The sequence below is a fragment of the Choloepus didactylus genome, chromosome 4 (genome assembly GCF_015220235.1).
Source record: "Choloepus didactylus isolate mChoDid1 chromosome 4, mChoDid1.pri, whole genome shotgun sequence".
NCBI classification, from domain to species: Eukaryota; Metazoa; Chordata; class Mammalia; order Pilosa; family Megalonychidae; genus Choloepus; species Choloepus didactylus.
In genome coordinates this window covers 115,514,220-115,541,045 of record NC_051310.1, presented here as the reverse complement: position 1 = coordinate 115,541,045, position 26,826 = coordinate 115,514,220, and the positions used below count along the sequence as shown (strand labels likewise).

At 36.4% G+C, this 26,826-nt stretch overlaps 1 protein-coding gene across 8 annotated transcripts in view; it reads right to left on the bottom strand.

Annotated features, from left to right (window-relative positions):
• Positions 1–26,826, bottom strand: part of HERC1 (HECT and RLD domain containing E3 ubiquitin protein ligase family member 1) — a 260,009-nt gene that overhangs the window by 82,313 nt on the left and 150,870 nt on the right. For 6 of the 8 annotated variants that reach the window (XM_037833741.1, XM_037833743.1, XM_037833744.1 and 3 more), the window contains 8 exons: positions 25,579–25,844; positions 23,607–23,822; positions 22,869–22,989; positions 22,408–22,645; positions 22,055–22,248; positions 16,412–16,591; positions 14,352–14,458; positions 13,745–13,855 (listed from right to left, as the gene is read on the bottom strand). In XM_037833741.1, coding sequence (XP_037689669.1) covers positions 13,745–13,855; positions 14,352–14,458; positions 16,412–16,591; positions 22,055–22,248; positions 22,408–22,645; positions 22,869–22,989; positions 23,607–23,822; positions 25,579–25,844 — 1,433 coding nt within the window. The remainder of the gene's footprint in view (positions 1–13,744; positions 13,856–14,351; positions 14,459–16,411; positions 16,592–22,054; positions 22,249–22,407; positions 22,646–22,868; positions 22,990–23,606; positions 23,823–25,578; positions 25,845–26,826) is intronic. The other 2 variants (XM_037833745.1, XM_037833747.1) reach the window with 1 other exon arrangement.

Genomic DNA, 26,826 nt, shown 5'->3' with positions numbered 1-26,826 from the left:
GTGATCAGAGATGTGCTTTATAAACATTTTTTCAGGGCTGTATAGGTTGAAGGCAGAGAGACCAATCAGGAGACTACTGTAAGAGTTCAGGTAAGAAATGGTGAGAGTCTGAATTCAGTCACTCATTCAATGACATTTATTATTTACTATGTGCCAGACACTCTACCAGGTCCTATATATTCAGCAGTACATAAGATAAAGTCTAATCTCTCAGAGAACTTACATTTTGGAAGAGGGAGACTGAAAATATCTGATAATAAGTGCCATGCTTAAATTAAAACAAGTGACTTAACATAGAGAGTGTCGCAGCTACTCTAGACTTCAGTGATAAAGAAAAGAGACTTGACCGATAAGAAGTAGTTAACTTCTGAGAAACATATCTGAGAGAAGTATTCCAGGTAGAGAGAATAGCCAATACAAAACTTTAAGGAAGGAAGAAGCTTATTGTGTTTAAAAAAAGAAAAAAAAAACAAACCAAAAACCGGAAGGTGGCAAGTTGTTCAGAGTATAGTAACCAAAGGGTAGAGGACAAAAGATTCTAGATTTTATCCCAAGAATGATGAAAAACCACTGGAGGGTTTTAAGTAGAGGGCCAACATCCTCTGATTTAAAATTTTAAAAGATCACTCTAGGTTCTGTGTAAAGAATGGACTATCCAGGGATAGAATGGAAGCAGAGAGACCAGTTAGGGAGGTTGTTGCACATCCAGGCAAGAGATGCAAGACTAGGGTGCTGGGACTTTCAGGAAAGATGGCACAGTAGGGAGCTCCAGAAAACAGTCCTTCCTCCAAAACAACTATTAAACAGGCAGGAACTGTCTGAAAGCACTATTTTGAAACTCCAGAGGCCAGAAGAGCAGGAGGAAGAGGTTGATAAATTATGGTAAAGAATAGTAAATTGTTCTCTTCGTGCACTCCCCAACTACTGCAGCAGACTGCTGTGGGGTCCACTCCCTGGCTAGCTGCTGGTGAAAGAAAGGGACATAAAAATCCTCTTCCCTAAGAACAGGGTGGATGTGGCCAATCACTGATCACAGCTTTTGATTAGCATTTCAGATCACTGGGTCGCAGCTCTGAAGGCAACTACTGCCTCAACCCGCCTTGACAAAGGCAGCGGTAGCCATTGTTTCAACCCTACCCGGAAAGGGGTGGAAGGAGTGGAGATTTAAGACACAGCATTTTCTCAGGGCTGCAGGGGACAGTTAGCCAAAGGAATATGTTTGCTGGGCAGGCCAGGAAAGCTCAGTGTTGAGGAGCTGTCAGAGAAGCTTTTGGTACTCTTTCTGACCCCCTCCACAGGGCAGTTTAGAGTCAGTCTATACTCCTTCTGAGGTTCCCTTGCTCTGTTGTGGCTGGGAAAGACCAACTTGGGAAAGTCCTCCTCAGGTTGTCCCTCCTCCCAAAATCTGACCTCCAGGCAAATGCAGAGGAAAACAATAAAAAGAGTGTAAAAACCTATAGAGTCTGGGACAAAGGCCTCCTGGCTTCAAATACTTGGGAGAGGGAGGTTTGTCCCCTGGAAAATGGAGAACAGCCAAACTCCTGCAAACAGGGCAACTCCAAAACAACTAACAAGCAAAAGCCCAGGGCAGAACAGAAGCCCAGAAAGACAGGGAAAACTGCACTTTGCATTTGCCTTGGACCGACCTTCCTGATAGGAGGGCTGAAGCTCAAGAAACTCTGTCTTATTACCAGCTAGGTACAAAACAAAGAAACAGACATCCCAGGGAGTAAATCCCAGAGTTAAAATTTTAAAATATTAAAATGTACAGTGTGCAACAAAAGAGTGCAAGACAAAGAAACAGGAAATGCTGGCCTACCCAAAGGAACAGGATAAAAACACAGAAAACTCCAATGAGGAAGACAAGAATGTAGACATACTGAACAAGGTCTTTAAAAAATGATCTTAAAAATGCTCAAGGAGGTGAAGGAAAGTACAGAGTAAGAACCAAAGGATAGCAGGAGAACAATGAATGAACAACATGAGAGTCTAAGTAAAGAGAGAGAAATTTTAAAAACAAAAAATGCCCAGGAGGATTTCAAGTGAAGACTGGAGCTGGCAGAAGAAAGAATCAATGAGCTTGAAGACAAGACATTAAAACAAGTCACACTGAGGAGCAGAAAGAAAACAGAAATATCAAAAGACAGCTATGGTACATCATCAAGTGTACCAATTCATGCATTATGGGAGTCCCAGAAGGAGAAGAGAGAAAGGAGCAGAAGGAATATTCAAAGAAATTATGGTAGAAAACTTCCCAAACTTAGCAAAAGATGTGAATATGCACATCCAAGAAGCTCAGAGACCACCAAACAGGATAAACATGAAGAAAAATATACCCCATCATATACCGATTTCACTATCAAATGCAAAGGACAAAGAGAAAGTACTGAAAGCTATAAGAGAAAAACAATGTATTACATACAAAGGAGTCCCAATTAGATTGACTATTTCTCATCAAAAATCATGGAGGCAAGAAGTGGGTTGAAAAATTAAAGTACAGAAGGAAATAAAAAATGAGGGCGAGATTAAGACATTCTCAGATAAACAAAAGCTGAGGGAGTGCACTACCACTAGACCTGCCCTACAAGCAGGCTAAAAGGGAGCTCTTCAGACTGAAATGAAAGGACATCAGACAGTGATTTAAAGCAGTATAAAGGAATCAAGACCTGCAGTACAGGTAGCCATTTGGGTAATGATAAATGTCAGTATTACTGTATTATATCATTTGGTATGTAACTACACTTCTTACTTCCTACAGATGCTAAAATGCAAATCCACAAAAAGTAATGATAAATCTAGGTTTTGGACATCAAACGTACAAAGATATAAGTGGTAACAAGTACAAAAAAATGGTGGGGGGAAGAGGAGTACAGGAAAAGTATATGTGCGTGCTATTGAAGTTAAGTTCGTATCAAGCCAAATATAATTGTTATATATTTAGGATATTAAATTTTAACCTCATGGTAACCACAAAGAAAACAGTTGAAAAATATATTCCGATACAAATGAGAAGGCACTTAATATGGCTCAACACAAGAAAACAAATAAATATAAAAGTAGGCTTTAATAGAAGTGAGGGGACAGCAAAAGGTGTAGACTTACAAAGACTAAATAGCAAAACGGCAGAAGAAAGTCTGGTATTATCTGTAGTGACTTCAGATATAAATGGATTAAACTCTCCAAACAAAAGGCAGAGATCAGCAGAGTGTATTAAAAAATCATGACCCAAGTATATGCTGTCTGCAAGAGACTAACCTTAAAGTCAAAGATACAAATAGGTTGAGGGTAAAAGGATGGAAAAATATATACCATGCAAGTAGGAGCCAAAAGAAAGCTGGGGTAGCTATACCAATACCAAATAAAATAGACTTTAAATCAAAAATAATTACAAGGGACAAAGATGGTCATTACATACTGATAAAGGCAACGATGTAATAACGATGTAACAATTATAAATATGTATGGGCCAAACAGCAGAGCCCCCAAAATATAGGAAGCAAATACTGACAGATCTGAAGGGAGAAATTCAGTTCTACATTAATAGTGAAGCTCTACTCCACTATTCTACTTTCAATACAGATAGAACATCTAGTCAGAAGATCAATAAGGAAGTATAAAGTACAGGACTTGAATGATACACTAAACCAACTACACTCAGCAGACAAATGCAGAACACTGCACCCAACAAAAACAAAATACGCATTCTTCTTGAGTGCACATAGATCATTCTCCAGGACAGACTACACACTGGGTTATGACACAAGTCTCAACAAATTCAAAGATATTGAAATCATACAATGTATATTCTCTGACCACGTAAGAATGAAGCTAGGAATTAGTAACAGAGAGAAAGGAAAATTCACAGATTATGTGGAAATCAAACAATATATTCTTTAACAACCAACAGGTTAAAGAGGAAATCAGAAATGAAATTACAAAATATCTTGAGGCAAATGAAAATGAAAATACAACATACAAAAACTTACGGGACGCATCAAAGGAAGTGCTGAGAGGGAAATTTATAGCTATTAATGCTTACATTAAAAAGGAAGAAAGATGTCCAATCAGAGACCTAACCTCAAAACTGGAAGAACTAGAAGAAGAGTAAACTGAACCCAAAACAAGCGGAAGGAAGGAAACAACAAAGATCAGAGTGGAGATACATGAAATTAAAAATAAAATAAAAATAGAGAAAATCAACAAAACAAAAGTTGTTTCTTTGAGAAGATTAATAAAATCTACAAACCTTTAGCTAGACTGACAAAGAAAACAAGAGAGAGGATACAAATAACAAAAACCAGAAATGTAAAAGGGGGCATTACTACTGACTCCCTGAAATAAAAAGGACTATAAGTGGATTCTATGAACAACTGTATGCAAATAAATTAGATAATCTAGATGAAATAGACAAATTCTTAGAAACACACAAACTACCTACATTGACTCAAGAAAAAACAGAAGATCTCAACAAACCAGAAACATCCCAATAAACAAAAGTGCAAGACCAGATGACTTCACAAGGAAATTTCTACCAAACACACCAAGAATACTAAACTCCAATTCTGTTCAAACTCTTCCAAAAATTAAAATGAAGGAAACACTCCCTAACTAATTTCATGAGGCCAATATCACCCTCAAACCAAATCTGGATAAAGATACCACAAGAAAAGAAAACTACAGACTACTAGCTTCATGAATATAGCTACGAAAATCCTTAATAAAATACTAGCAAACTGAATCCAATAGCATATTACAAAAATTATACAACATGAGCAAGTGGGATTTATCCCTAGTATACAAGGGTTGGTTCAACATAAAATCAATTAATGTAATATACCACATTAACAGAATGAAGGAAAAAACCCACATGATCATCTCTATCAATGCAGAAAAGGCATTTGACAAGATACAGCACCCTTTTTTTTTTTAATCTTATTTATCGTGGAATATAACATACATACATTGAAGTGATAACTTTCCAAGTGAAATTTAGCAAGTAGCTAGCAAATTTCAAAGAATGTTATAGGTCACAGTTCCACAATTCCAGTTATTTTCCTATTGTGAAATTTAACATATATGCAAAAGGGTAATAACTTTCAAAGTACAATTTAAGAAGTGGTTATACAGGAAATTTCCAAAATGTTATTAGTTACAGTATCATAGTTTCAATTATTTCCTTATTATGAAATATATACACAAGAAGTTGGTAACTTTCAAATTACAATCTAACAAGTAGCTATAGCGCAAATTTCAAAGAATGCTGTGGGTTACAGTTTCACCACTTCAGTTCTTTCCTTCTCGCTATTCTAAAACCCTAGCAACTAACAAAAAGAAAATTGTATAGCAATTCAGTATTCATAATCCTTTGTTAAACTCCATGTTGCCTGTTGCTACCCCTTCCTCTAGTTTAATCACTTTCCTGATCTTCAGAGATGTCTAGGCAATGACCACCCCAACTTGTTCATCTTTTGAAAGGGATGTTGACATTATGAGAAAAGGGGATACATCTGGTTGATGTTCTTGAAGAGGCTATCGCCTCTGGGTTTGGAGACTTCGCTGGCAAAGGGGCTCCCTGGAGGATTAAAGTTTCCGAAGAATAAACTGAGTGAGTGCAACTTTTTTAGAGTCTCAGATAGGGATCCAGGTATTCTTTAGGGTTTTTGGAACTACTATTGACTTGGGCATATCAAACTGTGGCGATACGGGATATCTAGCCGAAGCTCGCATAGGAGTAACCTCCAAGACAGCCTCTCAACCCTATTTGAAATCTCTTAGCCACTGAAACCTTACTTTGTTGCCTTTCTTTTCCCCCTTTTGGTCAAAAAGGAATTCTCAACCCCTCGATGTCAGGATCAGGCACATTCCTGGAATCTGTGTTCTCCGTCGCCAGGGAGCTTTATTCACCTGGGAGGTCCTGTTCCACATCGTGGAGAGGGTGATGAATTTATTTGCAGAGTTAGGCTTAGAGAGAGAAAGTCCATATTTGGCAACAAAAGAGGTTCTCTGGAGGTGCCTCCTAGGCATAATTATAGGTGGGCTTAGCCTCCCCTTTACAACCATTAAGTTTCACAAGAGCAAGCCTAAAGATTGAGGGCTTGACATATAAAGTAGGGGGTTCCCAATTTCACATACCATACGTTGTGTCCATGATAATCCATCTGTATCTCACATTATCATCACTTACTTGTATAATCCTCATCACTCTCCATTTTAAAAAATTCTCATGACATAAAATACCCCATACTTCTTTTTAGCCCTTAATTATCTGTCCCTAGTATCTGTGTGGTACTAGTAAGGTATTCCTATTAATTATAGTCCCTAGTATGCAAAAGGTAGATTTTTCCCATATACCATTCTATTATCAACTCTCTGTACCAGTGTCATATCTTAGAAGTATATCATGCAAGCAACTATCTATATTTGTAGTGCTGATCTGTGGAATATATGCCTTTAAACAATCCCTTTCAATCCTATTCGCCATCAATGCAGCTCTGATACCTATAATCCCATTAACAAACAATCATTACCCTTATCCATTCCCATATCTTTGAATCCACTCTCATTAACATATCTGAACATATTGGATTATCATTTCCCCTTCACTAGCTTCTGTCTTTCACTAAGTCCCCAAGAGTCTATATTATGAGACACTGATTTTACATTGTTCAGGGAGTTCAAAGTAGTGGTAACATAAAATATTTCTCCTATTGTGTCTGACTTATTTCACTCAGCATTATATCTTCAAGGTTCACCCATGCTGCCGTATGTTTCAGGACCTTGTTCCTTCTAACTGCTGCATAGTATTCCATCATATGTATATACCACACTGTTTATCCACTTGTCTGCTGAAGGACACTTGGATTGTTTCCATCTCTTGGCAATTGTGAACAATGCTGTACGAACATCAGTGTACAAATATCTGTTCGTGTCACTGCTTTCAGATCTTCTGAGTATATACCAAGAAGTGGACTTGCTGGATCATAGGGTAATTTGGTATCTAGTTTTCTGAGAAACAGCCAAACTGTCTTTCACAGCAGCTGTACCATTATACATCCCCACCAGCAATGAGTAAGAATTTCAATTTCTCCACATCCTCTCCAGCATTTGTTTCCTGTTTAACGGCAGCCATTCTTATTGGTGTGAGACAGCATCTCATTGTGGTTTTGATTTGCATTTCCCTAATAGCTAGTGAAGATGAACATTTTTTCATGTGTTTTTTAGCCATTTGTATTTCCTCTTCAGAAAAATACCTTTTCATATATTTTGTCCATTTTATAATTGGGCTGTTTGTAATACTTTTGTTGAATTGAGGATTTCTTTACATATGCAGGATATCAGACTCTTATCAGATATATGGTTTCCAAATATTTTCTCCCATTGAGTTGGTTACCTCTTCATCTTTTTCACAAAGTCTCTTGAGGAACAGGAGATTTTGATTTTGAGGAGTTCCCATTTATCTATTTTTTTCTTTTGTTGCTTGTGCTTTGGGAGTCAGGTCTAAGAAGCTACCTCCTATTACTAGGTCTTGAAGATGTTTCTCTATATTATCTTTCAAGAGATTGATTGTGCAGTGTCTTACATTGAAGTCTTTGATCCACTTTGAGTTAATTTTTGTATAGGGTGTAAGGTAGTGGTCCTTTTTCATTCTTTTGTTTATAGATATCCAGTTCTTCCAGCCCCAGTTTTTGAAGAGACTGTTCTGTCCCATTTCAGTGAATTTGGGGGCCTTATCAAAAAATCAGTCAAGCATACATCTGGGGATCTATTTCCAAATTCTTAATTCGATTCCATTGATCAATATGTCTATCTTTGTGCCAATACCATGCTGTTTTGATCACTGTGGCTTTATAGTAGGCTTCAAAGTCTGGAAGTATAAGTCCTCCAACTTCGTTCTTTTTTAGGAAGTTTTTGGCAATTCGAGGCCCCTTTCCCTTCCAAATAAATTTGATGACTAGCTTTTCCAAGTCTGCAAAGCAGGTTGTTGGAATTTTGATTGGAATTGTGTTGGATCTGTAGATCAGTTTGGGTAGAATTGACATCTTAGTGACATTTAGCCTTCCTATCCATGAGCACAGAGTATCTTTCCACCTATTTAGGTCCTTTTTTATTTCTTTTAATAACATTTTGTAATTTTCTGTGTAGAATTCTTTCACGTCCTCAATTAAGTTTATTCCTAGGAACTTGATTTTTTTAGTTGCTATTGTGAATGGATTTTTTTAATTGCCTCTTCAGTTAGGTCATTATTAGTGTTTAGGAATATTACTGACTTACATGCGTTAACCTTGTATCCCGCCACTCTGCTGAATTTATTAGCTCAAGTAGCCTTGTTGTCAATTTCTCAGGATTTTCAAAATAAAAGACCATATCATGTGAAAATAATGACAGCTTTACTTCTTCCTTTCCAATTTGGATACCTTTTATTTCTTTGTCTTGGCAAACTGCTCTGGCTAGAACTTCTAGCACAATGTTGAATAACAGAGGTCACAGCAGGCATCCTTGTCTCATTTCCAATCCCAGGGGAAAAGCTTTTAGCTTCCCACCATTGAGTACTATGCTGGCTATTGGTATTTCATAGATGGCCTTTATCATATTGAGTATGTTTCCTTTAATTCCTACCTTTGACCTTTTGAAGTGTTTTTATCAAAAAGGGGTGCTAAATTTGGTCTAATGTTTTTTCAGTGCCTATCAAGATGATAATTTGATTTTCCCTTTTGTTTTGTTAGTGTATTATATTACATTGATTGATTTTCTTAAGTAAAACTGCCCTTGCATGCCAGGAATGAACCCCACTTGGTCGTGGTGTATAAATCTTTTAATGTGCCTTTGGATTCGATTAGCAAGTATTTTGTTGAGAATTTTTACATCTATGTTCATTAGGGAAACTGGCCTATAGTTTTCCTTTTTTTAGTATCTTTATCTGGTTTTGGAATCAGAGTGATATTAGTTTCATACAATGAGTTAGGTAGTGTTCTGTTTTCTTCAATTTTCTGAAAGAGTTTGAGCAGGAATGGTGTCAATTTTATTTGGAAAGTTTGGTAAAATTCCCCTGTGAAGCCATCTGACCCTGGGCTTTTATTTGTAGGTAGATTTTTGAAGACTGATTAGATCTCTTAACTTGTGATTGGTTTGTTGTGTCTCCTATTTCTTCTTGTGTCAGTCTAGGTTATTCATGTGTTTCCAGGAAATTGTCCATTTCCTCTAAATTGTCTAGCTTGTTGGTATACAGTTGTTCATAACATCCTCTTAAAATTTTTTTTTATTTCTTCCAGATTCATAGTAATTATCCCACTCTCACTTCTGATTCTGTTTATTTGGGTCTCCTCTCTTTTTACTTTGTCAGTCTAGCTAAGGGTCTGTGTAAATCTTGATCTTCTCAAAGAAGCAACTTTGGGTTTTATTTATCCTATTTCTTTGTTGTTGTTGTTCTCCAGTGCATTTATTTCTGCTTTAATTTTTGTTATTTCTTTTCTTCTGCTTGCTTTAGGATTAGTTTGCTGATCATTCTCTAGCCTCTTCAGTTGTTCAGTTAGGTCTTTGGTTTTAGCTCTTTATTGCTTTTTGATGTATGCATTTAGAGCTATAAATTTCCCTCTCAGTACCTACCACCTTTGCTGCATACTATAGGTTTTGATATGTTGTGTTCTTATTTTCCTTCATCTCTAGATATTTACCTATTTCTCTTGCAATTTCTTCTTTGACCCACTGGTTGTTTAGGAGTGCGTTGTTTAACCACCATATATTTGTGAAAGATCTGGTTCTTTGGTGGCTATTAATTTCTAGTTGCATTCCATTATGATCAGAGAATATGCTTTGAATAATTTCAATCTTTCCAAATTTATTAAACCTTTTTTTTTTTTTTTTTTTGTACCCCAGCATATGATCTATCCTGGAGAATGTTTCATGAACCCTAGAGAAGAATATATATCCTGGTACTTTGAGATTTAATGATCGATATATGTCTGTTGAGTCTAATTCATTTATCATATTGTTTAGGTCCTCAATTTCCTTATTGGTCCTCTGTCTGGTTGTTCTGCCTATATTAGGGAGTGGTGTATTGAAGTCTCCCACTATTACTGTAGACATGTCTGTTGCTCCCTTCAGTTTAGCCAATGTTTGTCTCATGTACTTTACAGCTCTTTGATTGGGTGCATAATCATTTATCACTGTTAGTTCTTCTTGGTGAATTGTCCCTTTTATTAATATATAGTGTCCTTCTTTGTCTCTTATGACATCTTTACACTTAAAGTCTATTTTGTCCGATATTAGTATAGCTACCACTGCTTTCTTTTGGTTGCAGCTTGCATAGAATACTTTTTCCATCCTTTCACTTTCAGTCTCGGTGTCGCAGGGTCTAATATGAGTCTCTTGTAAACAGCATACCAATGGGTCATACTTTTTAATCCATTCTACCAGTCTGTATCTCTTAATTAGAGAGTTTAATCCATTCACATTCAAATTATTACTGTGAAGGGAGTTCTTGAACCAGCCATCTTATCCTTTGGTTTTTAGTTGTCAGATCCATTTTTTCCCCTCTCTCTTTTTTCCTTTAATACTCTTCAGTTCTGTGCCCTTCTCCAGACCTCTCTCTCCACTTTCTTTCTTTCTCAGCTGGTATTTTTTAAAAATGGAAAATAACAAGTGTTGGATAGGATGCGGAGAAACAGGAACACTCACTCATTGTTGGTGGGAATGTAAAATGCTGCAGCCTCTGTGGAAGACAGTTTGGCAGTTCCTCAGAAAGCTAGGTATAGAACTACCATCTGACCTAGCGATCTCACTACTAGGCACATACCCCAAAAAACTGAAAGCAGAGACTTGAACAGATATTTGCACACTGACTTCAGAGCAACACTATTTACAATTGCCAAAAGACGGAAACAACCCCACTACCCATCAGCCAATTTATGGATAAATAAAATATGGTCTATACATACAATGGAATATTATTCAGCCGTAAAAAGGAATGAAGTTCTCAAACACACGACAACATGGATGAACCCTGAAGACATAGTGTTGAGTGAAACAAGCCAGACACAAAAGGACAAACAATGTATTATCTCACTGATTTGAAACAATTAGAATAAGCAAACTCATAGAGTCAGAATCTAGAATATAGGTTATCTGGGGACAGGGTGGGGATAGGGAATGGAAGGGTAAGCCATAATATGTACAGGGTTCCTGTCTGGAATGACAGAAATGTTTTGGTAATGGATGGTTGTGATAATAGCACAACATTGTGAATGCAATTAACAGCACTGAAATATATATCTCAACATGATTAAAAAGGGAAATGTTAGATTGTATATACGTTAACAGAATAAATTTTTTTTTTAAATCTATGGATATGGTAGGGACATGTTGGAAGCAATACAGTAATTTTAGGTTATTTGTTTTTCTTATTTCTTTATTTTGAATTGTTTTTTTTTTTAAGTTTTTGATAAAGTAAAAAAAAGCTATTGCATTAAAAAATTAGCTTCAATGTAGTTATTTTAGGTTATTTGGTTTTTCTTATTCCTTTGTTTGGTTACGGTTTACTAATTTTCTTGGGGTATGATAGGAACATGTTGGAAGCAAAGTAGTTATTTTAGGATATTTGCTTTTCTTAATCCTTTGCTTTCTTTGAAATGTTTTTTTTGTTGTTGTTGTTTCTTTTAATTTTTTGATAAAGTTAGTTAAAAAATGAAAAAAAAAATTTAGCGCACACACACACACACACACACACACATATCCATGGGACTACACTACACAAACAGGGAACCCTAAGTTAAATCATGGTCTTTAATTAATAGCACAATTATTAAAATGTGCTATCATCAATTGTAACAAATGTTCCACACCAACGCAAGGTATTGATGGTGGGGTGGTATATGGCAATCTTGTATTGTATGCATGATCGTTCTGTAAAACCACAAGTTCTCTAATAAAAAATTAAAAAAAGAAAAAGAACAGAACAGGGTTCTGGCAGAGGAGATGAAGTGATAGGCAAATTCTATGTATGTTTTAACAGAGACAACAGGATTTGGAGATGATGGTTTGAAGCTGTGTGTACCCCAGAAAAAATCATATTCTTAAAGCTAATCCATTCCTGTGGGTGTAGACCTATTGTGAGCAGAGCCTCTGATTAGGTTATTTCAATTGAGGTATGCCCCAGATGGGTCTTAATCCTCTTACTGGAGCCCTTTATAAGGGCATGAAATAAAGAGAAAAAGACACAGAAGCTAAAAGAGAAACTTAGAGAGAAAAGCCAGAGAAGCTGAGAGAGGAGGACACACAGAAACAGAGAGAAACCACAGAAGCAGAGAGAAAGCCACTGCACGCAGGAGCTGGAAGCAATGAAATCTGGGAGAGAACAGAGACACAAGCAGACATCGCCATGTGCCTTGATGGCCTCCAGTAGTCGGTCTTGAGGGAGAAAGCATCGCCTGTGGATGCCTTGATTTGGACATTTTCACAGCCTCAACACTAAACTTGTGAGTTAATAAATTCCCATGGTAAAAGCCAACCCATTTATGGTATACTGCATTTTGTCAGCTTTAGTAAACTAAAACTGTATGGGTAGAGAAAAATGGGGATGGGGGAATACAAATAAAGGAATCAAGGATAACTCAAGTTTTTTGATTTAATAACTAGAAGGATGAGAAAGTCTGGGGAAGCAACAAGATACGATGGAACTAAGGATGTTATTTTTGACATACTAAGTTTGAGATGTCCATTAGACTAATTAGACTATCACATTCAAGTGGTAAGACAAGTAATTGGAAAAAGTGAGAACTGGAATTACAAATTGGGGAGTTAATGGCATATGTCTCTGAATAAGGTTTCCTTAGATGCAGGAGAGAGAATAAGAGTGAAAGTTGAGAAAAATAAGGAGTCTTGGGACCAAGCAGTGGGATACTACAACACTTAAGAGATCAAATAGAAGAGAAAAAACCAATAAAGAAGAAGAAGTACCAAGGTAGAAGGAAAACCAGAAAAAGCGTGGAATCATGAAAACCAAGAGAAGAATTAAGATAGACAGATACATGAAAAGCTATGAGCTATTTAGGAGGTAAAATTGATAGGGCCTAGTGGCCACATGTATGGGTAAGCTAGAATTCCCAGAAATTCAGGTTTGGAAAGCTAGGTGAATGGCAATGCCACCAATCAAGAATGGGGGAGGAAGAAAAGGGGAAAGACTTGAGGGGAGAGAGCTGGCTAGCTTTCAACTTTGGATGGCACCACATGTAGGTGAAAATGGTCATGTGTGTGGGTGAGACTGCTGGAAAATATAAGGCTATAACTCTGCAGAACACCAACATTTTGGGATGCAGACATGGGAAAAGAGGCAGCAAAGAAGAGTTGCCTCCAGAAGAACTCAAAGACTGGCAGAGGGTATAGAGAGATCTAGGAGAAGGCAGTGTTTTAAAACAATAGTAGCAATGAGCACATACCTTAGTCACTTATTTTTAGTACCTTGCTGGAAGATAAACTATTGGGTTGAAGAGAAAATGAGAAGGATGTGACTGAAATACATGAAGATTACTCTTTGGAGAAACTTAGTAGTGAAGGACAAGAGAGAAGTTAGAGAAGGCTTCATGGATGAAAAAGGAATTCGAGAGGAGGAATGAAAAATAAGCATGTTTAAAAGGTAAGGGGAAGGATCAGTGCAGACCAAGACAGTGCCGAGAGGAGAAGGGATCCACGGTCAGGTGACATGATAATCACTGGTGCTGTTGAAAAATATCTTTTTGGAAGAATCAATTACCTGTAATTTTAATTCTTGTTCTTTTTCTTTTATCTGCATAGCATGTTTGGCCTGAGCAATAGGTGTCTCCCACATACAATCCGACAGAAGGGAAAATAAGCGTTCAACAACCTGTTTTTTTGAAGGAAAAAGAATGATGAAATTTAAAAAACAATCTGAAGTATTTTTACAAAAAATAAATAATGTAACTGTAATATTAAGTCTCATGCCATGTTGGATTCTACCAATGCACAGCTTTTGGTGGTTATACATTAAACATCTTCAGAAAGAGTATTAACCCATTAGAAAGCAAGTTCCACTGTCCTCACATTTCCTTACTATATGGACATTTGATTAGTCCATACAACCTCACACATTATTCTCTAGAGGCCCAAGCCTACTAAGAAATTTTCTTTCCTTCTTAACTTGCAAATATTCCCTATTCTGGCACTCTTTGTACTCCATAACTTAATTTCTCTTTACTCTCATTTGAGGGTAGGATAATGAAAGCAATCTAGAAGTGAAAGTTATGCTGCTGAATAAATGACATGAGTCTATAAGTTTAGATTTTGTGTGCCTCATGTTGCAGATGTGAAAAATATCTTATAATAACTTCAAAAATAGAAACCTGGGCCATTTGATCATCTTCTACACCAGATTCACAAGCTGGAAGCACAGCTTCAAGGACATGAAGTGCAAGGAGCCTGGTTCGTAAGTTACCAACTAGAGGAATACCTGGGGGGAAAAAGACATTTTTTAATTATCAGTGTGCCTTAAATTCAAAGTTAAAAAGAACCTCTTGAAATACAATAACTGAGACTGCTGAGCATTTGTGTGAAATAGACTTCATTTCTACCTATTATCACAAGAATTCGGAACCATCCTGTGCCCATTAATGAAACGGGATATTCATATTTATGCTTCAGTTTTTATGTATATATAATGGGAAAAGCACTATAATAATTACCTACGCCAGGTACTATGCTATGTATTTTATATACATCAGCTCTTTTAATTCTAAAAAAACCTACATTATATCACCATTTTACTGATGAGGAGTCTGAGCCTCAGAGAAGTAACCTGAACAAAGCCACCCAGCTCAGTAGAGGTAGAGGTAGCTGTTAAACCTGTTTATTTCTAAACTCATGTCTATTACACCTTCTCTCAATGCCTCTTCCTCGTCCATGCCCTGACTGTCTCACAGAGATTTTTAGGATTAATGGGGAGTAAGCACTTTGCACCTTGCTAAGGTAACTAAGGGTAGAAACAGATACTGACGCATAAATATGTACCCTTTTTTGTACAGTTAATATTAATAAAACCAGTTGAAAATAAATGGATATCTAAGTTTCCTGCCCTAATAGTAATGTTATATAAGCCTCATTTTACAAAGGAAAAAGAAGAGTGCTGCAAATTATGCTAGTTAAGAAAAACTACTAACATATATTGAGAATGTATACATATAAAACACGTTCCATGGAAGATTATATAATGTTTTAACAAATTTAAAACAGACTAGGAAAGGACGGACAGCAATCTATGCAAGCAGACCACATTTTCAGGCTAAGAACCAGGAATTACACTCCTTATGTAAAACTCTCATAGATATCACAGAATCAGAAGTCACAATCAAGGCATCATGATAAAAGAGAATGGACAAATTCAGATCTGCATTCTGATATTCAAAGAAGAGAGGCTGGAACCTGTGGCAAATTATAATACTAAATAGAGGTATACTCTGCTTATTTTTAGTATTGTAATCCGAACATTTATGACCAAATAGAATAGATTAAATCCAAGATCTTCTCCAGCATCACTTTCTATTATTAACTACTGTGCTGGTTTGAATCTATTATGTCCCCCTTTATAAAAGCCATGTTCTTCTAATCCAATCTTGTGATTACAGACTTATTATGGGTGGGATCTTTTGATTAGATTGTTTCCATGGAGATATAATCTACCCAACAGTGAGTGAGACCTTTTGATTAGACTATTTCCATGGATGTGTGACCCCACCTATTCAAGGTGGGTCTTGATTAATTTACTGGAGTACTTAAGGGAGCTCAGGAGCCAACACAGACCAAGATGTTTGGAGATGCAGATGGAAAGATGTGGGGGGATGTTAAGCTAAGAGATGAAGCCCAGAGTTTGCCCAGGACAAGCTAAGAGACGCACCACAGACGCTTAGGGAGAAATGCCCCGGGAAAACAAGCAAGGATGCACAGGAGCTGAGAAAGAGAAGCTGAGAGAGACAGAAGCTTAGACACATTTTGGAGAAAGCCATTTTGAAACTAGAACCTGGGAGCAAAGGACCAGCAGATGCCAGCCACATGCCTTCCCAGCTGAAAGAGGTGTTCCAGATGCCATCGGCCTTTCTTCAGTGAAGGTATTCTCTTGTTGATGCCTTAGTTTAGACAACTTTTATGGCCTTAGAGCTGTAAATTTGTAACCCAATATATCCCCTTTATAAAAGCCAATCCATTTCTGGTATTTTGCATAACGGCAACTTTAGCAAACTGGAACAATTACTATTCATTTTTTACTCCTGAAATCAGTTTTCTTTTGATTAAAAAAAGAAAAGCCTGGAATTCAAGATCAAGTGTCCACTGTTATTAAAATCCGGAATTATTTGAATAAAACACATTCGATGAATAAAAATACTCTAAAACAGAGGTAAAGGAGGTATACCTGAAGAACACTTCTGAGATGCTATATTTAGAAGCACCTCTGTCCATTTGGGGGAAGCCATTTTTGATTGAATTGCTTTTGAAGACACAACTCTGCGAAGAAAAACTAAAAAATCCCCCAGATGCAGTTCTGCTGCGTGTTGTTTCCTAAGAGCAGCTGAAGAGTGAAGACACAAGTTAACTACAACAAAAAGTCAACAGGAAACAGTTTTATATCAGATTACTTATATTTAGATTACAGTAAGCACAAATCTAGTTAGAAATCTATGTTGTCAGTAAGCTACTGAGTTTTGAAAACTTAAAGAACAGAAAGGTCAGAAAATAAAGCCAAACTTAAAACATTTTTTACATTTGTGTGTGATAATAATGAGCATGCTAGAATAAAATATGTATACTGGATTTTGCGTTTTTTGTTGTTGTTGTTGCTGTTTGTTTGTTTACTCCTATTCTAAAAAGCAAGGGTTATCTATCCAAGTTCAGGGGTTTACTGGATAGAATTTAATAAGGATGTTCTGTGAAACCCCCAAACTTGTATGAAAAATTGTGTTGTATGTGTACATCTGACATTCTCAAAAAGTCCATGACTCTACCACTCTCCCTCATCCCCTTGCCCAACCAAATTAAGAACCACATCTCTAAAAAGAATTTGTTTTCAGATTCTACACAGAAACAAATTTCCAGGGCTGGGCATGGTTTGCCTGAACTCAAGGCTATGATAAATCTAAACAGTTAGGGCCAATTAGAGGAAAAAAGCTAAGAATTCCTTCTCTACCTTTCCTCCACACAGTACTCCTTCTTAGATGCTAAGCATATTTTTAAAATAATATTAGCTTGAAGAATATCAAATTATTAGCCTGCCCTGGGTACCCATATATCTCACCCCAACCTTGTTCTCTGACACATTCCTTCAAGACATAGTTTAAAAGCTACCTCTCTATAAAGCCTTCTATTTTGGTAGAGGTGCCTGGCAAAATCCTTTCATGAGGCCTGCATCCTTTCCCCTTCCCAGCATGTATTTCTGAAACAAGAAACTAAATTAATTAAAGCCTGAAGGCTTTAAATATAACACTGGTTTATACAACTTGATGGCTCAGTTTGCGTTTTGGTATCAATACTACGTTTGAAACAAAGGGTACAACTTACTATTAGTTGTATTTTAGAAGGATTCAGGAGGTTATTAATACCTGCGCAGCCCAACTCTGAATGTCTTGCCACTGTTGATTATTGTCAATATTATTCCCAGCTATCCCCATAAATAGAAAGGCTCCAATGGACTTGAGGGGAATGGACATGAACTTAGTCTGCCATCACACCTGCTGAGATTCACTCCCAGAAGAACTGTTCCTCTCTTTATTGCACATAGAAGGATCCAGTTTCCTGCCTCCTCCATGCAGTCCATATGCACAGTACTCAGCACAGAGTGGTAAGAAACTGTTACCTTTATTCTCCACTGTATTTCAGGAAAGCAGGAGGTAGCATTAAAAACTGGTTTTTATTTTATCATACCTTATGAGTCTGCCCACGTACCTTGTATAAAGGCCATACCCTGCATATAAAGAGTTCCAGAAAAGGAACTTGCTACTGGTTCAGCCACTGACTGAAAAGCTAGTCCTTAATCAGATTTATACATTCTCCTACATTCTGGCTTAAAGAATGTAGGTATTTCTTTTGAACTTCTAATATTACATTGTAATTATTTGTTTTCGTGTCTGCCTCCTTTATTATACAAGAAGGTCCCCAAAGGCAGGGACGATGAATTTTTATCATCTTTGTATCCCCAAGGTATTTCCTCTACCTATTTATCTGCCCAAACATTCACTGAGCTCTCACAATGTGCAACATTGCTCTAAGTGCTTTATATGAATTAAGTCATTTAACCCTCACAACAACCTTTGGAGGTTGGTCCTATTATTACCCTTATTTTATAGATGAGGGAATGAGGGCACAGAGGTTAAGTCACTTGCTCTCTCCCTCTGACTATCTAATCCAGAAAAGACTTAAGGGCTCCCAATGTTTTTTGGTTTATTTCTTTTGGTTTTTATTGTGGTAAAATATATACAACATAACATCTCCCAATGTAACCACCTTCAAGGATACAATTCAGTGAGATTAATTACATTCATGATGTTGTGCTACCATCGCCACCATTCAATATCAGACAGTATTTTTCCATTGCCCCAAAGAGAAACTCTGTAATCATTAAGCACTGACACCCCACTCCCCCTGCCCTGGTAACCTGTATTCTACTTTCTGTCTCCATGACTTTGCATATTCTAGTTGTTTCATATAAGTGAAATCACACAGTATCTGTCTTTTTGTGTCTGGCTTATTTCACTCAAAATAACATCTTCAAGGATCATTTCTATTGTAGGCTGTATCAGAACTTCATTCCTTTTTAAGGCTGAATAATAATTCATCGTACATATATACCACTATTTGTTTATCCATTCATCTGCTGATGGACACATTTGTGATGCTTCCACATTTTAGCTATTTTGAGCTATTCTGCTTTGAACGTTAGTATAAAAATATCTGTTCAAGTTCTTGCTTTCAGTTTTTTTGGATATATACCTAGAAATTTGATTGCTAAGTTGTGTAGTAAGTTTAACTTTTTGAGGAATCACCAGCCTTTTCACAGTGGCTACACTAACAAAGCACAAGGGTTCCTATTTCTCTCCTTTCTCGGCAGCACTTATTCTCTGTTTCTTTAATATGAGCCATTCTAGTGAGTGACCGTAGTATTTCATTGTGGTTTTGTTTTGCATTTCCCTAGTGGCTAATGATTTTGAGCACTTTTTCATGTTCTTATTGGCCATTCGTATGTCTTCTTTGGAGAAATGTCTATTCAAGACCTTGGCACATTTCTTTTTTTCAATTCTATTGAGATATGTTCACATACCACATAAACCATCTAAAGAATACAATCACTGGCTCACAGTATTATCACATAGTTGTGCATATATCCCCATGATCAATTTCAGAACATTTTCATTACTCCAGAACAGAAATAAGAATAAAACATAAAACCCAAATCCTCCCATACCCTTTATTCCTGCCTATTGTTGACCCACAGTATTAGTGTAGTAAATTTGTTAAACTGTTGATGAAAGAATATTAAACATTACTGTTAACTCCGGTCCATAGTTTACAATAGCTATGTTTTTTCCATATACACATTTTTTTTAATTTGTAGTAATTCATGCAAGAACTTGTTTATATTTGTAGTGTAATCTCTGACATACATGACTTTAAACAACCACTTTCAATCAAATTCAACATTATTTATAATCCCAATACCAAGCTACCATCACCTCTATCCATTCCCAAACAATTTAGTTCAATCTCGTTAACAATACTGTACATATTAGGTAACCGCTCTCCCTTCTCTAGCTTCTATCTCTAGGTACCCTATGTTCATATTTTAAGACTCTGAGTTTACATGTCCTAGTTAATTCATATTAGTGACATCATACATTATCTGTCCTTTTGTGTCTGGCTTATTTCACTCAGCATTATGTCCTCAAGGTTTATCCATGTTGTCACATTCTTCAGGACCTCATTCCTTCTTACTGTTGCATAATATTCTATCGTATGTATATACCACATTTTGTTTATCCACTCATCTGTTGATGGACTCTTGGATTGTTTCCATCTTTTGGCAATTGTGAATAATGCCGCTATGAACGTAGGTGTGCAAATGTCTGTTTGTGTCCCTACTTTCAGATCTTCTTGGTATATACCAAGCAGCAGAATTGCTGGGTCGTAGGGTAACAACTCAATACTTAGTTTTCTGAGGAACCACCAAACTGTCTTCCACAGAAGCTGTACCATTTTACATTCCCACCAGCAGTGGATAAGTGTTCCTATTTCTCCACATCCTGTCTAGTATTTGTAGTTTCCTGTTTGTTTAATAGCAGTCATTCTTATAGGTGTAAGATTATATCTCATTGTGGTTTTGATTTGCATTTCCCTAATAGCTAATAAAGACGAAAATCTTTTCATGTGCTTTTTAGACATTTGTTTTTCTTCTTTGGAAGAAATTCATATATTTTGCCCATTTTATAACTGTGTTGTTTGTCCTTTTATGAGTTTGTAGGATTTCTTTACATATACTGGATATCAAACCCTTATCAGATATATCGTTACCAAATTTCTCTCCCATTGAGTTGGCTGCCTCTTCACCTTGTTGACAAAGTCCTTTGAAGCACAGAAGTGTTCAATCTTGAGAAGCCCCCATTTATCTGTTTTTTCTTTTGTTGCTTGTGCTTTGGATGTAAGGTCTAAGAAGCTACCCTCCTGTCACTAGTCTTGAAGATGTTTCTCTATGTTTCTTCTAGGAGTTTGGCTCTTTAGTTTAGGTCTTTTATCAATTTGGAGTTAATTTTTGTATAGGGTGTGAGGTGGGGGTCCTATTTCATTCCTTTGGATATGGATGTCCAGTTCTCCCAGCCCCATTTATTAAAAAGACTATTCTGTCCCAGTTCAGTGGATTTAGGGGCCTTGTCAAAAATCAATTGACCATAAATCTAAGGGTCTATTTCTGAACTCTCAATTTGATTCCATTGATCAATATGTCTATCTTTGTGTCAATACCATGCTGTTTTGATCACTGTGGCTTTATAATTAAGCTTTAAAGTCAGGAAGTGTAAGTCCTCCCACTTCGTTCTTCTTTTTTAGGATGTGTTTGGCTATCTGAGCCTTGGCCCATTTTTAAATTGGGTTGTCTTTTTGTTGTTGGGTTGTAGGAGTTCTTTATATATTCTGGATTAAACACTTACCAGATATATGGTTTCCAAATACTTTCTCCCATTCTATTGGTTTCCTCTTCACTTACTTGATAACGTCCTTGATGTACACAAGTTTTAAATTTTGATTATGTCCAATTTATCTATTTTTCTTTTGTTGCTTGTGCCCCAGAGTTTAGTAGAATGGGACGTAGTAGACTTACAATATTTTTTTTTAATAAATGACTAATTTTAGACCTTTATTTTCTTAATTATGTAAGAGACATATGGAGTAGTTCTGTTGTTCAGTGTGTAAGTTCTACTGAAATACAATGTTCACTGTAATTTTTTTAAGCTGTGAGTAGATGACCATAGTATAGTAACTAAAAATTATGACAGCTAAGTATAATGAAGAACTTAGTGACTAAGATAGAGAGCAGTCTAATGAAGAACTCTGGCTCTTCTAATTAAAATCCAGTCCCCCAAAATTAAAAATCCCAGTCCTGGGGAATACTCCGGCCACTTTGGCTAGCACTATGGTTAGAGATGGCTTGTTAGGATCAAATCCTAAAAAATATCCGTCTCCTCTGAGGCAATACATAACCTAGGGGAATCAGTAACCTAGACTCTAAGTCCTAGAGCCAGGATGGACAGCCAAGGAGAAGCTGAACCTAGAGAATAAACAGTGTGGTCACAGCATCAGAGTTAATATTAAAAGACTCTTTCTAAGTAGAGGATGTAGAATCAGAAGCTCAGCTAAATCATACATATTTGGAGAGAAAAAGGGTTTGTACATGAACAGGCAAATAACAATCATCTTATATCTCATAACAGAAAGAAGTCTACATTCTAATGATATGAACATAATGGAGATTTCATAAATGCTTGTAAATAATGACAGAGAAAAAGGTTTATGATACCTCTGAAGTCTCTTTTCTCAGTTTCTCCACTAGAGTCAACTCTTTTTTCTTCTTCTTCCCCCTCTTCTCCTTCCCCTTCTCCGAAAGAGGCCATAAGTAATACACCAGCTTGGGACAACAAATTCTTCAACTGACTACACAGTAGATCCAACAAGGATTGAACTACTTTGGGGCTCAGTTTATCTGCATAGGTTCTGTATGAAATGAAAGGGAAAAAATAAGTGGTAAAGACATAGAAGGGCAAGCATTGTTTTAAATGCATGAGGTTAAGCATAAGTGGGACAAAAGAGATTACTAAAATTTGGTAAGAAAGGTCCTCACACAATTCTACCAAGACATCTACAAATGCTCACCCTGTAGTGATGGCTAGAATCTGGAGCAATCTTGTACTAGCTACCTTCAAAGCTGTGCTAAGCTGGGAAACACCCGTCTTTGGCAACAACTGCAGAGGCTGTCCTAGCATGGTGTCTGTGCCACATAACTGTGACAAAACATTTAGTAGACCAGTGGAAACTGCCAAAGAAACATCCACTGGTTGATAATGCACACTCAGGGCAAACACTGTAACCAAAAGGAGACGCTGCTGGGCTTCTAAAAAAGAGAGAAAGAGAGAGTTAAGGATCTTTGAAGTAAACAAAAAGAATCATTTTCCATATTATAAATAGAAATATGGAATGCTATTATATTTTCAAATATTTATGTTTTACCTGTAAACAGATCTAACGTTAAACAAAAGGTAGAGAATGCAACTACATAGCACAATCTCAGGTCAAAATGTAACCTGCATTTTGTATTTGCAGGAGCCGTTACTCACCTATGTGATGTTTGTTGGCTTGCAGGGCTCTCTCCAGGGTAGCAGATAATTGCTGATAAATCTTATGTACAGCCACCTGGATTTCAATCTGAATATTTCTCTTAGCTGCCCTGATCCCATCCTGAATTACACATAAAGATTTCCTATTAGGAACAATAACATCTTGACAAGAGAAAGTAATAGCATTTTATCCTTAGCCTATGCTATAGCCATATCCTGGTTTTTAATTTTTAGCATATTTCAGTATATGAAAGTTTTATAAGTTTATTTTCAAATGTTTGATAATTCTCGATTCTTTATAACTTTTCTCATTCCTACAAAGCAATTTTTCCCTTTTAAATATGGAAGGTATAGATGCTTTTTTTTTTTAAATATCAAAGGAATCAGAAAACTTGGTAGAATGATCAAATCTAAAAGGTAAACCTCTTGAAGTTCATCCTCCCAAACATCAACCTCTAGCCCAACTTAGATCTATGTATATTCAATTTAGCTAAGAGTTAATGAAATGGAGCCAACAAAGAATCTAAAAGTACATAGTACCATGGTTCAACTAATCCCAATCCCAATTCAGGAAATTAAATCAATGAAATATCTTACAAAGTAATTTAAATGTCTTTATATTTTTAAAACCTCAATCTTAAATGCAAAAAAGCTTGGCATTATTAGACTGGTTTTATAAAAAGTCAGTTAAAATCTGAATACACTGAAAGGTGTCATCCTCACAAGACAGGTCCCTACCTGATAGTGATGCAACCGGCCACTCTCTCCTTTGGCTCCTGCATGTCCAACAGTGCCTAAACCAAAACATCCTGCTAGAAACTGTAGCCTCACAGACGTGAGGAGTGCAGATGACTGGAAGCCTGAGCTCAACCTGCTTCCTGTCAGTGAAATGCTACCTTTTTCTTCCATCCCAGACAGTAGAACAAGGATCTGGTGAAGTGCCTCTAAACGAAGCTTGAGAGAAAGTAAAATAAACATACTTTAGAGTTCTTCACTGAACTCAGACACAAAGGAATTTTGTATGTTACAGACAATATATTATTTATCTCAGAGGAAATTATGACATTTTCTAAGGAATCTAACCTGTTAAGATAAATATTCATTTTAGTATTGTGACTGTTTTTGATCAAAATATCTCTAAAAGCTCTATAAGCATAATACTTCAGTATAAAAGAGGCTACCCAGTGCAATGGGAAAAGTAGTAGATTTGGATGTAGTAGATCTGATCTCAAGTCCAGACTCTCACCTACTGTGTAGCCTTGTAAAAGTCATTTAACTACCTGAGTCTCAGTTTCTTCATGTGTAAAATAGGTCTAACCAAATACAAAATGCTCATGAGATATATGTGAAGGTCTCAAAACTGTAAGGTAGTGTTGCTATTGTTTCCTTTATTTACAATAAAGATATATAGAAAAATACCCTTAAATTCAAGCATTAGAGGAAATACTTCTGAAAGGTTTCTCTGCGGTTCTCTAAAACTTCTGACTCCATCTTTCTTAGGAGAACACTACCTACCACTGCAGTCAATCAGCCTATCCCTCTTTTTTTTTTTTAACTTTTTATTTTGAAATAATTTAAGATTTACAGAAAAGTTGTAAAATGGTACAAGAGTTCCCATATATCTTTCCCCTGGCTTCCCCTAAAGGTAACATCATACATAACACTATTACATTTAAAATCAAGAAATTATTTGATTTAATTGAAATTATTTGAATTAACTGATGAAATGTAAGTAATTTATTTACATTTCATCAATTTCCCCATAATGTCCCTTTTCTGTTCCAGGATCCAATCCAGGAGACTATAATGCATTTAGTTGTCATGTCTCCTTTAGACTGTAACAGTTTCTCAGTCTTTCCTTGTTTTTCATGACCTTGACACTTTTGAATAACAGTTAATGTATTTTATAGAATATTCCTCAGTTTGGGTTTGTCTGATGTCTTCTCAAGACTGGACTGGAATTAGGGATTTGGGGGAATACCTCAGAGGTAAAATACCATTCACATCATATTATATCAAGGGTGTATATTATATATCAACATGACTTATCACTGGTGATATTAATCTTGATCACATGGTTAAGATGCTGTCTATCAGGTTTCTGCAATGTAAAGTTACTATTTTTCCCTTTCCATACTGTGTTTGCTAGAAGCAAGTCACTAAGTCCAGCCTACCCTTAATGGAGGGGCAATTAAGCTCCATTTCCTGCAGAGAGGTGTATCAGAGAATTTGTGGACATGTTAAAACTACAATTACTAATAAATATCTGGGGGGAGATATTTTGAGGCTATGTAAATATTCTGCTTCTCCTAAAAGTTTTGCCCACTAATTTTCACATTTATTAGTGGATCTTGCCTGTAGCAATTATTACTGTAGTGTTCCAACCTACCCCTTTTTAAAATGAGACAAACGGGCAAAAAATGGAGACTCTGAGAAGCAGATCCCTAGTCACCAGTCTCATCCTAGTTTCTAGGAGACAAGTAAAGACTTATGATTAGAATATCTTGTTCTAAGAGATGGTAATAAAAAAAAAAGTGTACATTTGTCCAGTTCAAACAAAATACTATGCTGTTTTAGTTAACAAAGTGACATCAAAAAGCTCAAATGGAGAAAAAGGGCAGGAAAGAAGAGTTTTTCCTAGAATTGGATATTCAGTGACTTGGTTTAAGTTTCCAGAGACTCTCACAAGGTATAAATATGAAAGACTTACTTCTGCTCTTAACTGCTGTTGTTCCATTGCAATGATGGAGGCTTGGGGGCTTGTAGACATACTTTCCTCTGGTTCTTTAAAACCTGGGGCATTTCCCACATCTCCACTTACAAAGCTTACAACATTTTCAATTAAAGTATGAACTCCCAAAGACTTGGTAAGATCAAAATCAGATTCAAAGGAGTAAGAGTTGCACAACCAGTCTCTGCTATGTTTTAGGCGAGCCCACGAGTCGCTCAGGGATTCCAGCTGACTGTGGATAGGACCTATATACAAACAGAACAAAAAGGCATCAATAGCAACCAAGTAGAGCATACATTCAGAAGCTAGATGAGGACTGAGTGCTGCTAGCAACTGGTGAGAAATGGATATTCATGTTTGAATACATGCATGCATTAAGTGAATCTGAACAAAATGCTTTGGTAAAAAATAACAAACAAACAAAAACTAAAGCAATGTAAGAAATTAAAGGGAAAGCCCTGTTTGATGTACCAGTGTCTGTAAGCGCTTTAGCAACACACTGCCACAAGAAAAAGAAAGGCAGAAGCTGTCCTCAAAATGCTTAGCTTAAAATGCTCTGCAATATTAAACCAGACCATCATTTATGAACAAAAAGGAACTAGGCACTTAGGACACTGCTGGTAAGACCTACTTGTAATAGGAGGATTTCATCTAATTTAACATTATCATTGCAGAGGGTAAATTAAGACTGCACAGTGTCTACACATCTGCAATAAAACATTACCAAAAAATGAATACAGAAGGGCAAGTAAACTTATATAAAAGAGGCATACATATCACCCTTTGGATTTCATTAATGTAAGAAATAACCACTCTCACTGACTGTGTCATGTGTTATTTATTGCAGGTTGTGAAACTCCTATAAGGAGGAAGCATAGTTTCACAGACAAGAATATGTAATATTTAGTGTAAAATGATACCTATTCCTATAAAATTACCAAGTGGTGTCACAATAGCTGCTAAATATACCATCGGTTTTGTCAGTGGGCATTTTCTAGGCTAAAATCTTTACATTAGACATCAAAATTGTAAATAAGTTTGAACACAAGAACAACTGTCCAAGTTATTTGCCAATGTTAGCTTTAATAAATATAAATAGGCCCAATTCTTGCACAACTTCGTCTTTTTTAGATTAATTGATCTCAGGTACATAAATTAGATTAATCAAAATCCTTGGTTCATGATATACTCCCATCATTGATCCATGCATGGCCCACTTTTGTATTT